The sequence below is a fragment of the Strongyloides ratti genome (genome assembly GCF_001040885.1).
Source record: "Strongyloides ratti genome assembly S_ratti_ED321, chromosome : 1".
Taxonomy (NCBI): Eukaryota; Metazoa; Nematoda; class Chromadorea; order Rhabditida; family Strongyloididae; genus Strongyloides; species Strongyloides ratti.
Genome location: NC_037307.1, coordinates 3610834 through 3625233, shown reverse-complemented (window position 1 = coordinate 3625233; position 14400 = coordinate 3610834). Strand labels below are relative to the sequence as shown.

Here is a 14400-nt window from a genome sequence, read left to right as displayed (position 1 = left end):
TAAATTAATTAAAATTAGCGATCAATTCCAGACATAAATTTACTGGTACCTCGACCTCTTACTTTTTTTTTTGCTGGTTGATCATCTTTTCCATCTTTGTCTTCATCCATTTTTCGTTTACATGTATTGTCAGCTTCAGGATTAACGAATGTTCTGACACAATGTTCAAAATCAAAATCAAGTTCTTCACCCTGTTTATTAAAAATATTTAAACCTTCTCTAATGAGGGTTTTATCTCTTCTCCACACATCATTATTCATTTCATCATTTTTTTCACGTGAAAATGAAACTTTAGTATCACCTTCAGTTCCAATTTTAGTTATTCTTGAAAATATATCATTACCTCCTGAGCTCAATCTTTTTCTGGAACTTTTCCATATTTCTAATTTATTTTCTCTAGCTTCTTTAAAATCGAGATCACTTGCAAATGTGCATAAAACGAGAACTTTATTTGTTGTATGTTTAGCAACTCTCCAAGCACCTTCTGGTATACCGACTCTGTCGACATCTACTTCAACATAATCATCCTCTTTATTATGTCTTCTAATTAATCTGGAATCTGAAATAATTTTTATAGGGTAAATATATGTTAGAAAGTATGAATAGAATTTTTTTTATTTAAATTCATGATAATTATTATAATATATATTTATTAACAATATGTAGATTATATCAACTATAAAATTGAAATTAATTGTACCTAACGTCCTTGAAAGAAGTTCATTTATTAAATGTTTTGTTGGACAAAAAAATCCACTAGCATAAAATATGAAATATATTATTATCTATTCATTGTTAAAAACTCATTCATAACATTAATCAAGTACTAATTTTTGCTTGTTGTTAAATTTTTAAAAAAAATGTTAGATTTTAATTTAACATAATTTTTTTTAGGATCAAATTATATTAAAAACTAGTTTTCAACTATAGTAAAAATAATTTTAACTGCAATTAGAAACATAAATTAAAAATGTTAACTCTATGATTTCAAATAAATAAAATTAACTAGTTAAATTTTTTCAAATTTAAAATATAGTAACTATTTTTTCCATTTTTTTTCCATTTACATAAAAAAATTTTGTATTTTTTTCAATATTTAAAATTGAAAATAAAATTACCACTTTTTTTACATGTTACTATAACAACTGGATCTCCTTTATTATTGATAATCATTCCTTCTTCATCATCCTCCTCCACATCATCATCAACTACTTTATATTTTATTCTTCGAAGTGCCTTAGAAACATCAAGTAAGGCGGCAGCACATATAATTGGACTTTCTAAATGTATTATAGCAGAAAAACTGTTAACTAGTCTAATCTCTAAAGGATTGTACTTTCCAAAAATGCTAAAATAAGATTTATTTTAAAATAAAGAAAATGTATTTATTTTATAAATATTTGTTTTAGATAAGAGAAAAAAAAAAGATTTGTAAAATGATAAATTTCTAATTATCTATCCAAGGGGAACTTTTCAAAAATGCATTAATTACTATCACTTAAAATAAACAATATCTAATATTTATATACATATCTGCAAACATCAATATATATATCCTAAAGTTAAATGGAATACCGTAAACATAAGTTTATATCAGAAATAAAAGATTAGTATTTCAGATTAAAAGTTTACTCTTGAGATTAGTTTGAAAAATAAAAGAAAGAAAATTGTTTCACAAAATCATATAAATTAAAACCATTAATGTAACAAAATTAATTTATCAATATATTTTTCTCTTTTTTTTAACAAATTTCTCAGTGATAAATTTTATTTTAAATACTGAGGAATAAATTATTTGATTCAAGAAATTAATTAAAGGAGAAATAACAATATAATTCATTATATAATTTAAATATCACTATGATATTTTATGTGAACTATTTATGTGTTATTTGTAATTGATAATAAATATACAAAGTTAAAAATATTAATGATTTAAAAAATTTCTTGAAACAACTTTTTATGAATACTCTAATAACTAATTTTAAATTCAAGTTTTTTCAATTTCCAAAAAAATAAAAATTATACTCACCGCATTGCACTAGTTATTGTAACATTGTCAGTTGATCTTAATAAAATACATCTGAAATCATGCAAATTTTGAGTTGGATCCAGTAATAATTCATCCAGTAATCGACATATCGATTCCTCAGAAACCTTAAATAATAAGATTAGCAAACAATGATATTAAAAAAAGTTCCACACTAGACTTAATAAATATTTAATTTTTAAAAAATATATCATTAATTAAAAATATTCACCACCACAAAAAACTATTAAGCCTAATGTAAAGAAACTTTCCAACTGATAATAAAACAAACATTTTGCCAAGCATTTTTTTCTTCCTGTTCACGCTCAATACCAAAGATTTTTTTAATCTAAAAAAAAATATTTAATATGATAAAAAATAAAGTTCTGGAATATTAAAAATTTTATAATCTCTTACAATTTTTATTCATGTCACCTTTTTATTTTAAAAAAATTGTATTAATTTCTTTTATAAAAATATTTTATTTTAGAAAGAATAAAATACATTAGATATAATATAAGATTTCAAAATCAAGATAAATTACACACCGGAAGCTCTTGCTCACCTTCATATTACAATCTGAGGTTGAGTCCAAAAGTCTCCGATGGTAATATTCTCTTAACATCTTTTTTAATTATTTTAAAAATATTTTGTTAGAAAAAAATTTAAAGAAAAATGCCAATAATAGGAAACCAATTTTTGTTTAATTTTAAAAAAGGCATGGACTAAAAAGAATTGGTTTCTAATAGATACAAAAAAACAGATAAAAGAATAAAAATTTATTGCTATGTATTATATAAAAATATGCAATAATTGTAAAAACTCAAAAAGATGGAAGTTATTAAAATAGTAAACATTAAATAAATAAAACTCGCCCATCAAAAATTTATAACAACTTTGTAAAAACATATATAATTTGTTAAAAATAAATATATATCTTTACAACATGATTAAATTTTATACTGTTGGAATAAATACTCATGATAATAATAAAATACATTATTTATTTATTACTAAACAATGTACAAAAAAATAATTCGAAAATGAATCATTAGTAAAATATTCTAATGTTTGCTTAATAGTTAAAAAATAAAATAGTTCACACACAAATATTTAAACCTAATCATTAGAAAAAAAATACTATCAAATTTTAAAAAAAAATACAAATGGATATAGAAAGATTATTTAAATAAAGCTTAACATTTGTTTGTAGAAAAAATTTATTATACCAATGATAATGATTATTTTTTTTATACAAAAGAAAAAAAAAATTTAAACATGAAATAATTAACACTATTTTAAACAAATAAAATTTTTTTAACAAAAGTCTAGTTTTGTTAAAATGATAGAGTTTGATAAAATAGTATAATTCTATATGTAAATAAAAAAAATTAATGCAAATGTGTGTATTGTTGAAAGTAAATGAAAAACATTCTAAATTTCATAAACTAAAAGAGGAGTATGCAAAACTTATAAAGAATTCTCGTAAATAATATTAAGAATTTATGATAATTTATATAAATGTTAAGGAACAATCAAGGAAACTTAGAAATGTGACATCTTTCACAAAAATTTCTAAAATAATTGATAAAAATAAATAAAATATTTGATATGGTCCCTCCCATCTAAAAAGATGTTAATAAATATAAAAGTTTAATCGACGATATTCCTCGATTATTCATTCTCCTTTAATATGTCTAAATTTTATTTTAGTAATTTGCACGAATTCTTGAAATTTCACAAAATCCTTCATCCAAATGGAAAATATTCATTTAAAAATTTTCCTTTAAGACACAAAAACTTTAATATTATGAAATTTAATTTTTCCACAAGAAAGAAGATAATAAACACTACTTTTTATCGGCAAAATGATATCATTTTAAAAAAGAAAATGCTTACATAATTTTGAAGTAAAATTGTCTAAACTGCAAATATTTGTTATGGTACTGGTAAAATATTTTATTATGAAATATTATCTACAATAAAAAGTCAAAAGAAACAAAGAATTACAAAGTAAATTTTACTTCGTTTACACTATAAATAGTTTTTTTTTAACAATACATAAATAGAAAAAGATTTGTGAAGCTTATTTATGTTGTAGTTGTAACTTCATATACGAATACAACATCTTAATGAAAAACGAACATTAATAAACAAAATAACTTTAATAGAAAACTTTTTTTCATGAATTGACAAATGTTAATTTTAATTTACAATATAAAATAAAATTTTAAATATATATACAAAATATAACTACAAATATAATGATTTATTTAGACATTGCTAAGAGTTACATTAACAAAAATTTGCCTCCTAAGGCCTAAGGAAAGTATTAAATTATGAATAAATGATAGTTTAAAATATATTCATCAACTAAAACACAAGAATACTATAAGAAATAAAAGTAGTTTTAATTGAAAATTTCTAAAAATATATCGTTGTAATATTTATATAGTGTAAGGTCAAAAAAAAAAACAAAATAGTTAAAATAATAGTAAATAATTTATTTGATTTTTTTGCTAATAAAAACAATAATAAATATATATAAATTATAAACTAGCAAAAAAAACCTTAACATTGTAATTAAAATAATACATTTTAGATAAAGTTTTTAAAAAATTTATACTTACATTATTTATTATATATCTTCTTATAGTATTATTAGAGTAAAATTTAAATAAATTAAAAGATGTTTATCTGTCGACATATTCAAATATTCATACAAATTTATTTTAAAAAATCTAGAATCTTAGTAAAGTAGTATCTATACAACTACTATATATTCCTCTTCAATACGGTATTCAATTTGATTAAAATAGTTATACTACTTACTAAAAGAAAATAAACACAATTCAATAAATAAGAAAATGTAAGGATAAAGTGAGATCATAACAAATAAAAAGTTTCCATTGTTACAAAAAGTAGTAATTGTAAACATTTAATGGGATTTCTTTTAGTTAATGTTACACATATAAAAACTTTTTTAAATAAAAATTTTTTTACTTTTTCTAACATAATAAAATACGGGGAATCAGAAAAAAAAAATTTTTTTGATTTTTTTATCAGAAATTATAAGTAAATGATAAATATATCAAACTGATAAAAAAAATTAATTTTAATGTAGTTTTCAATCAACAAAACAATGCGTAACCTCAACTAAAATTCAACCTATTAATCTATTCATAACTTAGAAAAATATTATACATAAATTCTACATTATACTAAGACATTTCATAATATAAATAAATATTTTAAGGAAATATTGGTGACATAAATATTAACTAATATATTTTTAAATGAGTTCATTTCATTAATTATTGCTTACCTTTTCCAAACGATCCTCGCTAGGACTAATATCTTTTTTTTTTTCTTCTATACTGTTATCCATTTTTAATCTGTTAAACGATATAAAGGATAAAATAACAACCTAGCACTTCTTATAAACATTCAGAAAAACAAGCTAACACTTTACCAAAAAAATGCAATTATTTTCACTTCAAGAGTAAAAGAAAATTTACCTTAAGGATATTCTAAAATATCAGACAAAAATAATTTAATATGGATTCAATATATTTTGAGAAGGTATCTGCTCTCATCATTACATAAATTATATTTTTTAGCAAGAGGGACAGTTATGTGCCCAACATGCAATAAACATGCTTCTTCAGGATCACATTTTTACAGCTGTTGATCTTGGTATGATAGCACAAACTCTTGACACAAAAGAAAAGGAACAACTTTTAGATAGTTCGAATTATGTTAGTCAACATATGGATGATACAGGATATTTTTCTCTTCAAGTTATTGAAATGGCTTTGAAAAATGTTTCAAATTTGAGATTGATAAATTTTGAATCACCAGAAGGAGCACATATCAAAGCTAATCCAACACTTGCCAATGCCTTTGTCCTCCATCTTGATCAACATTGGTTTGCCATCCGAAAATTTGGTAGTCAATTTGTTGTTTTAAATTCATTAAACAATGGTCCAATTGTAATTACAGATACATATTTATCATTATTCCTTTCACAAATGGTTCTAGAAAATTACCATATTTTTATAGTTGAAGGAATTCTTCCTCATTGTGAAGCAGATGATGTTGTACAATTTTGTAGTTTCCCAATATCTAATACAGATAATGTACCTTTCCATGCAGATTCCAATAGTGATATAGATAGTGACAATGAACTACAGAAAGCAATTGCAGCTTCAGAACAACAATTTCAAATGGATTTACAGAAGAGAGAAGACGAAGAGTTGAAGAAAGCTCTTGAAGAATCAAGATTGGCTGTTAATAATACGGCATTTAAAAATAATTTTGATTCTTCTAATGATAAAAAAGAAGGAACTAGTTAGGTACTTCAAAATTTTTTAATTTTTTTTTACTGATTCTGTTGCTTTAAAAAATAAAAATGTTTTTATTTTGTTTTTTTTTGAGAAAATATGATATTCCAAACAAGTTTTTATATAAGGGTACATATTTCCAAAAGGTCTTTAATTTTTTAATACCTGTTACTTATTTAATTTATGCCAATTTTTCTAGTATTTGTACAGTATTTGCTGCAAAGCATTTGTATTTTATTATTATCTGGAATATTTACAACAATTTCCATAAATATAGTTCTTACAGAATTTGAAGACAACAATTAAAAGGAATGTCTGAGTTATCCTCATTATTATCTGATAATTCTGGTGTACCAGAGACTATTGATAATTCTAGCAATGTTAATGAGCAAAAAGCTACAAATAATGATGATAAAATGGATACTCTTGAAATAGAACAAGAGGAGGATAGAAATATGGATGTTCAGGAAGGAACAGAACAAGGAAAAACAAAGTTTAAAGTTTTACTAGATTCTGTTAAGGATGAACCATTAAAAGAAACACGATTAAGTATTGCTGTAGAAGATTTATTAGTTCATTATCATGGATTACTTTCAAGTTTTCGTGTAACATGTTCATCTCATTTAGTAAGTGCTCTAGATTTACCTTTAAAAGAAACTGCAGAAATTATATCGAAACAAGTGAAAGATGCTGCACTAGATGTTCAGTCAGAATTTAATAAAGCATATGTTCAATGGAAATTGTCAAACCCTGAGGAGGCTGAAGCTGAAGAGTTAAATGATATTACAAAAGCAGTTGAGAGACAAAATTGTTTATTAAATAAATGTGAAAATAAATTAAGTACAAAAATAAAAAAAAATGAAGCGAAACACGCAAGAGAATAAAAATATCATTTTGTTTTATATTTATTATTGATATAAAAATAATTTTTAAAAAAAATTTTAATGGGTTATAGATAATCTCTACATATATTTTTTTTATCTAAATGTTAAATTTAATTTTTTTTTACAGTTATGTTTAATCTTCAAAACATTGTATCAAAAACAGGAATATTTTCAAAGCAAATTTATAATATTATTCATCGTCCACTATCAACATCAAATGTAGCATTACGGTCAATTAGAGACTTAACGAATGCTAGTTCTGATGAAAAAAATAGATCTAGTACCATTGAAGGTACAGTTGGTTCAGAAAAGTGGAGGACTATTGATACATCAAATTTTGATGATCGTTTACCTGGTCCTGAGTTATTAACAACTTCTTTTGATGGTATATTATATAAAGATTTGCCGATTGTATATATTAAAGCAACGAAAAATAATACTTTAATAACAGTTACTGACTCTGACGTAAGATTTTATTATTTATTTTTTTTTATAAAATAACATAAAATTTGTAGTATAATGAAATTACATACACCTCTTGTCGGTTGGAAGGATTTAAAAATGCCAAGAAGAAATCTACAATTGCTGGTCAGACGACTGGTGAAGCAGCTGGTCAAAGGTTAAAAAGACGTGGAATTTTAACAGTTAGAGTAGTAGTAAAGGGTATTGGACCTGGTCGAATTTCTTCTGTTCTTGGATTGGCAAAGTGTGGTATTAATGTTGTTACCATAACAGACAATACACCATTAAATGAATTAGGTCCAAGACCAAGAAAAATTAGAAGAGTTTAGATTGTTGGTTGTTAAAAGAAAATGAGTATAAAAAAAGTTGTTTATTTTAATACATATAACAATAGACATTATGTTTAATAAAATATTTCTTATTTAAGTAATAAGATGTTGTATTTTTTTTTCTAATACAGCTGTTCTGTCATATTGAATCAGTCAAAAAAAGAAATATATGGTAATAATTGTAAAAAGTTGAACAAAAAGTACTGGAAAAATAATAAGCATTCTTATGTTTAAAACTTTTTTCACCACGTAAAAATAAAAAGTAATGAGAAATGTGAAATATTTTTTATTACATGCTTTATATCTCTGTAGGCGGTGTTTACTATTATTTTATATTTTTAAAAATAATTTTTATTCACATTAATAAGTAATAAAAATTTATTTTATTATGAATAAAAATAAGGATACAATTTTAAGGTACTGATAAAATTGGTTTATCATAAGCAAAGTACCTTTGTATATATAAATATCTGACGTTTTTTTTTTAAAAATTTTATATCATATATTAATTATGAATAAATTTCATAAACTTCTGCAAAAATGAATAATAAATACTTATTCAAATTTAAATAGAGTTTTAGTCTTGTTTATCATTTGAATATAAAATAAAAGTTTTGATAAAAAGAATGTTTGCAAAAATTTATATAAAAACTAGTGTATATTGATCAAAAATGAACTGTAATTGAAAAATATTTTTTTGTTTGTTCTATGGTACATATAAAAATAAATTCCAATTAGTATATGTTTTAATTTACAATCTTTTTTTTTCTATAAAATTTATCATAATGTAGAAACATCTTTTGTTACTTCTTTATTTAACAATTCTTTAACATCTTTAGTTTTTGTTGATTTTAAAAATTTGTTAATGCAAATGATATAGTGATTAGTATATTATACTAGAAGATTAGCAATTGTTTGGAAATAATGAACATTCTAATAAATATTTTTATTTCTTAAAATATTTAAGTCTAATATTTTCTTTAACTTTTATTTATTAATATTTGACACTTTAACTTTTTTTTTTTGCTTTTTAATCCATTAGAATGTTTTAATGTCAATGAAGTTTATCTCCACTTATTTTAATTATATTATATATAATCAATTGTTAAATTTTTTTTTTAAAAAATTTATCTCATTTTTACTAAATATATATATATATTGATTTTAAAGAAAATTTTTTTTTTAAATATAAAAATTTTAAAAAACTGAGTCATATATTTATATATATTCATATCAATTAAATTCATAACGATACTCATTTTAAATATATGAACATATTGATAGAAATTATTTTTTAAATTACTACCAAATAAAGTATTATATAAATGTTATATTTAAAATATCAAAGATAAAATTATATATTTATAATATTTTTATACTAACTAGAGATAACATTAATAATTTTTTAAATAGATTTCATTTTATAAAATAGGAAATTATAGTAAATAAAGAAATATTAGTTAAATAAAATGTTCTTAAAACCACTTTTTACCATATGCTATCTCTTATTTAACTTATTTTTATTTTGCCTAACCAGCTGGTTACTATGAATATATATACATTTCTTTTATACCAGATACAATAGATATTTCTTATAAGAGTTAATTTTAGTAAATTTTATTGTATGCCTTAGTGAAAATAAATAATTTTACATTTTCTATACATTATAAGCTTCTTTTTATGTAATATGCAAATTTAAATTGATAAAAAAAATTTTTTTTTTTCATAAAAATTACTAGTAAATTGTTTTTTTTTATATAATAAAAATTTTTTTCCTCTATAATATATAAATTTTTTTTTTATAAAAATTATTCATGTGTATGTTATAGTGCAAAATGTATTGCTTCTTTATAGTTTAAAAAAAAAAGACTATTTTTAATTTTGAATTTATGACGTTGTTTGTTATTGTTTAATTTTAATGAAATTGTTTATCAAATGATCCATGTAATTGTAAGCTATCTCATAATAATAAAATTAAAAAAGATATTAAATTTTTAGGAAGCTATTAAAAAATTAAATTATCTTTCAATGACTATTGAAGTATTATGTATACATATTTTTTTTTAAAATATAATTTTTTAAAAGTTTTCTTTAAAATTTTAGTTGTTAATTAAGTGAGATAATTAACTTAACTACAAAATGTTTTTTTTTTTTTTGGTTGACTGATTTACTTTATAGATACATTAATTTTTACATAATCATTAAAAATTTTTTATAAAATGATAGATTAAAAAAACAGATGTTTTATGGCAAGTTTTATAAATAATTTATAAAATGATATTTATATCACTTTAAATTTTCTATATACAAGGTGTTTCCTATTACGTAATTAGGGATAATTTTAAATTATCTATTAAATGACGGTAACTTTATTTTGTTTTTTTTTTTTGACGGCCAAAATATTAGTATTATAAAAAACATTTATAATATAGTTTTTATCTCATGTGATAATAAAGTAAGACATATATTTATAACTATCTATTTTATCAATAGAAACCTTTTTAATAAATATAGATTAATAATGTAATCTTTTTATAATACTTATAATAATTTAATCACGATATAAATGAAGAGGATATTTAATTTTTAAAATAATATAGCATATCAAATGACAAAAGAAATCTCAACTATTATATATATATGAATAATTTTTATATTTTTATATCCAAATATTTTATAACTTTTTTTTTTAAATAGAAATGATTTTTTTTCAAAATTTTATCAAAGAGTGGATATGATAAAAAAAAAAAGCATTTGCAATATTTTATGTATTAAAATAAGTAGGTTAAAATAGTGATGTAATATATCCTATTTATATAGTTCAAGTTAAAATAAATGTTAACTTTACTTTTGTTATACTTATTTAAAATATATATAAAAAATTATTTATGGCACAAAAATGAAACAAATTTTTCAATCAAACATATTTCAAAATGAAAGATTATTGTATTAGTTTTTATTATTACTTAAATACGAAATAGAATAATGACATTTTTAATCATGTTAGTTACTAAGATATTCTACTTAACAAAAGCATTTGCAAATATCAATAAAAATTTTATAAAATAAGGAATACATACATTTTATATCAACAATAAAATGTTATCAATTTTCACTCTAATAGTTTTTAAATTCTTCTTTTTTTTGGATTTAAAATTTTATTAAATATTTAATCACAATAATTCATTTTTAATATTATTTATGAAAAAAAAATTTATTTTTGTTATCCTATTTAAAAATTAAAAAAAAAAAAAGTGTACTAATAAAGTTTTATCTTTTTTGTTATTACACGCACATCCATTTCAATATTGTTCTCTTAATTCTTATTTTAACAATATCATGCCAAAAATGAAACTACAAAGATAACTCATTTTAATGCTAACAAAAACTTTTTAAACCTCTGCCTATTTTATATCTTAAATAGAGTAGTTCAAAAATTTTTACTAAATATGTCTTTGTAGAGTTTCTTTACAAAATTGTCACTGTCTGCGACATCAGTTTCAGTTAATGTTGTACATTTCAATGAATGGCCTTGTTTAATATTTCTTGTTACATTTTATTATTTTTATTTTACCATTTGTTTTAAAAGCTAAAAATACAATAAAATGAATGATTTAACATTTACTAGTAATATATCCGTAAAATCAGTAAAGATGTCACATTTAATAAAATTCAACATTTTATTAATGGGCAATTTTTTAAACAACATATATATATATATATATATATATACTTTATAATTTTTAATATTTATATCAAGTTTATTAAATAAGAACTGAGATTATTTATATTGATTTAATAAAAATTTTGGATAGATTTTTCCCTAGAATATGATTGAATTTCTATTTACTCAATTAACATACTATTTTATTTATCTTCAAATGAAGTGTTAATGTTTTTATTTAAACAAATATAATTTTGTTGGAAAGAAAACTCTCATCATCTCACGAATATTAGTATTCTTATATTTTATAATCATTATTAATCATATTAACATAACATAAATTTTATTTGTTAAATTTTTCCATTAATAAAACAAGAAATAAAAAATAAAATTTTTATCTAAATTTAATGATTTTAAATATATTTATGAATTTATTACCCTTTATCAAAAACAAAATACACTTCATTATTATGTACAAACTTATACTCCTATATTTTATATTTACTTTTTAGGACAAAAAAAAAATAATTTATATATTATATCCTTTTATTTATTTTATATATTATTACTTTTAAAAGACCAATTTTAAGCTAAATCTATATTTCAAAAATATTCAAACTTTTTCAAATCATTAAATCATTAAAGTTACTTTAAATAAATGATTGATAGTAATTTTAATCAATTATAAGTTAATTAGATAAAATTATTTATTTAATATTTGTATAATCTTTTTGTCTTGATAATTTATATAAATAAAAATTACTCTTATTTATTATAAGCATTTAAATGGTACATTTTTAACTTTATTTTATAAATATTATTATAATTAATTATACTAAATATTTTTTTATTATAAAAAAAAATGTTTAAATTTAAATAATTTTTTTATTTAAAAAATTATTAATCATATAACAATAAAAAAAATAATGTTTTTTAATTTTAATAAAATTTTTTAAAAAAATAATATGTTATAGTTTGATTTTAGTGATAAAAAAATATATATACATATTTATATATATGTAAATAATTGATATGAAAAAAGCACTTATAATTTTATAATAGAAAAATATAAATTGTATAATATATAGAGATTGTTATTTAAAAGAAATAATAAATCAGAGGGCATAATTTTTGACATAATTAATCATTTTTGTGACACATTGTGGTATCTTTATTTAAACCAAACTTTAAAAACTTATCTTATCTATCATTTAACTATAATTTTTATCAACTATATATTCTAGCTCTTTAAACCCTTTTTATTAAAATATATAGAAATTTATTTAACTATACTAAATAATATTAAGTTTTATTATAACTTTTTCTTAACTTTTATTATTTCTCATATTACTTCTCCAATCTTTTTGATCATCTTTTCTTTTAAAAATTTTCCGTTCAACATTTAGACCCCTAATGTTCTGGCCAAATTTCACAAAATCTAGTATATTGTTTCATTTTTAAACTCTCTGACATATTTTTAATGTTGATAGTATGGACGACCCAGAAATTATAATATTATTTTCGAAGGACGCGCCATCAATGACACAAAGTTGCCGTCGTTGGCATTAAAGCTGTTTATTTGCAGTCTGTACAACAATAATTGCGTTTTGTCCTAACTATAACATACATAGCTTGTTAGAGTAAAGAGAGACTCTTTTACAAGACCAACTAAAATCGAGGCCTCAACGTGTTGACCAGAATGATAGTGTAAGGCTGTTTTTAGAAATATATGCCGTTCAAACGTTTATTTTTATCTACAGTATGTTGGCATTTTATTAAATTCTTTTAAATTGTTCATTTTATTATGTTAAAGATAAATTTTAGTTATATATTTTAATTTAAAAAAAAAAAAAATGCTTATTTTAAGTGACCAATTAATTATAAAGATACTAAGGAAAACATTATAATAATGTATATAAAATGCCATTTTATCGTTTATTAACCGAATTAGTTGTATATTTCTTGAAATTGTATTTGTTTATTATATTAAACAATAACATTTAATAAGACTATTAAGTATAATACAAATTATTATATTAAATGATACTTGTATTTATTATTTATTTATAATATTATTCTAATAGTACAACATTTTATATTAATATTAAAGTTTTATTTTTTTTTTCTCAATACATAATTATCTTCTTTTATATATAATATAAATTTAAAAAAAAATATTTTTATTATTTTTGATTTATTTGAAAAATTTTAAAATATCAAATTCTTTTACAAGAATGATAAAAGATTTGTAATAATTGTTATCATCCAAATATTTTAATATATCTATACATTGAGGACATTAGAAAACATAGAAACATTACTAACCCTCTTCATCATTTTAACTGATAGTATATATGTAGTTTCAACAATTATTATATGTATATACGTATGTTAGAAAAGTTATGTTGATGATATATAGTGTAGACACTTAAGAAACTTACACTAACCTTTGAAATTGATTTTCCTCGCACTTTCAAATATTAATATTTTTATTCATTCAATGTATATATATATATATATATATATATATTTATATTTATATATATATATATTTATTTATTTTTATATAACTTAGTATGGTAAATTAAAAACAAAATATATATTGATATATAGATATAGATATATATTAAATAATAAAGGACATCGGACATTTAATAATATAATTTATTTTTATAAATCTAAATATATC

General features: G+C 20.4%; 3 protein-coding genes across 3 annotated transcripts; 2 read left to right on the top strand and 1 right to left on the bottom strand.

Moving 5' to 3' along the window:
- Nucleotides 1-14: 14 nt before the first annotated feature.
- SRAE_1000117000 (Hypothetical protein) lies at nucleotides 15-5417 on the bottom strand (the record flags this gene model as incomplete). Its single annotated transcript, XM_024648092.1, has 5 exons — nucleotides 15-559; nucleotides 1119-1348; nucleotides 2033-2157; nucleotides 2322-2378; nucleotides 5355-5417. 5 exons carry the CDS (start codon nucleotides 5415-5417, stop codon nucleotides 15-17), a joined length of 1020 nt encoding a protein of 339 aa, XP_024502105.1.
- Nucleotides 5418-5587: 170 nt separating this feature from the next.
- Nucleotides 5588-6384, top strand: SRAE_1000116900 (Machado-Joseph disease protein MJD family-containing protein; the record flags this gene model as incomplete). The annotated part of the gene is made up of 3 exons (XM_024648091.1): nucleotides 5588-5611; nucleotides 5650-5977; nucleotides 6032-6384. The coding sequence occupies 3 exons, from the start codon at nucleotides 5588-5590 to the stop codon at nucleotides 6382-6384; spliced, it is 705 nt and encodes a 234-aa protein (XP_024502104.1).
- A 299-nt stretch (nucleotides 6385-6683) lies between these two features.
- On the top strand, nucleotides 6684-8047 carry SRAE_1000116800 (28S ribosomal protein S11, mitochondrial; the record flags this gene model as incomplete). Its single annotated transcript, XM_024648090.1, has 3 exons — nucleotides 6684-7197; nucleotides 7384-7721; nucleotides 7772-8047. The coding sequence occupies 3 exons, from the start codon at nucleotides 6684-6686 to the stop codon at nucleotides 8045-8047; spliced, it is 1128 nt and encodes a 375-aa protein (XP_024502103.1).
- Between the last annotated feature and the right edge of the window lie 6353 nt (nucleotides 8048-14400).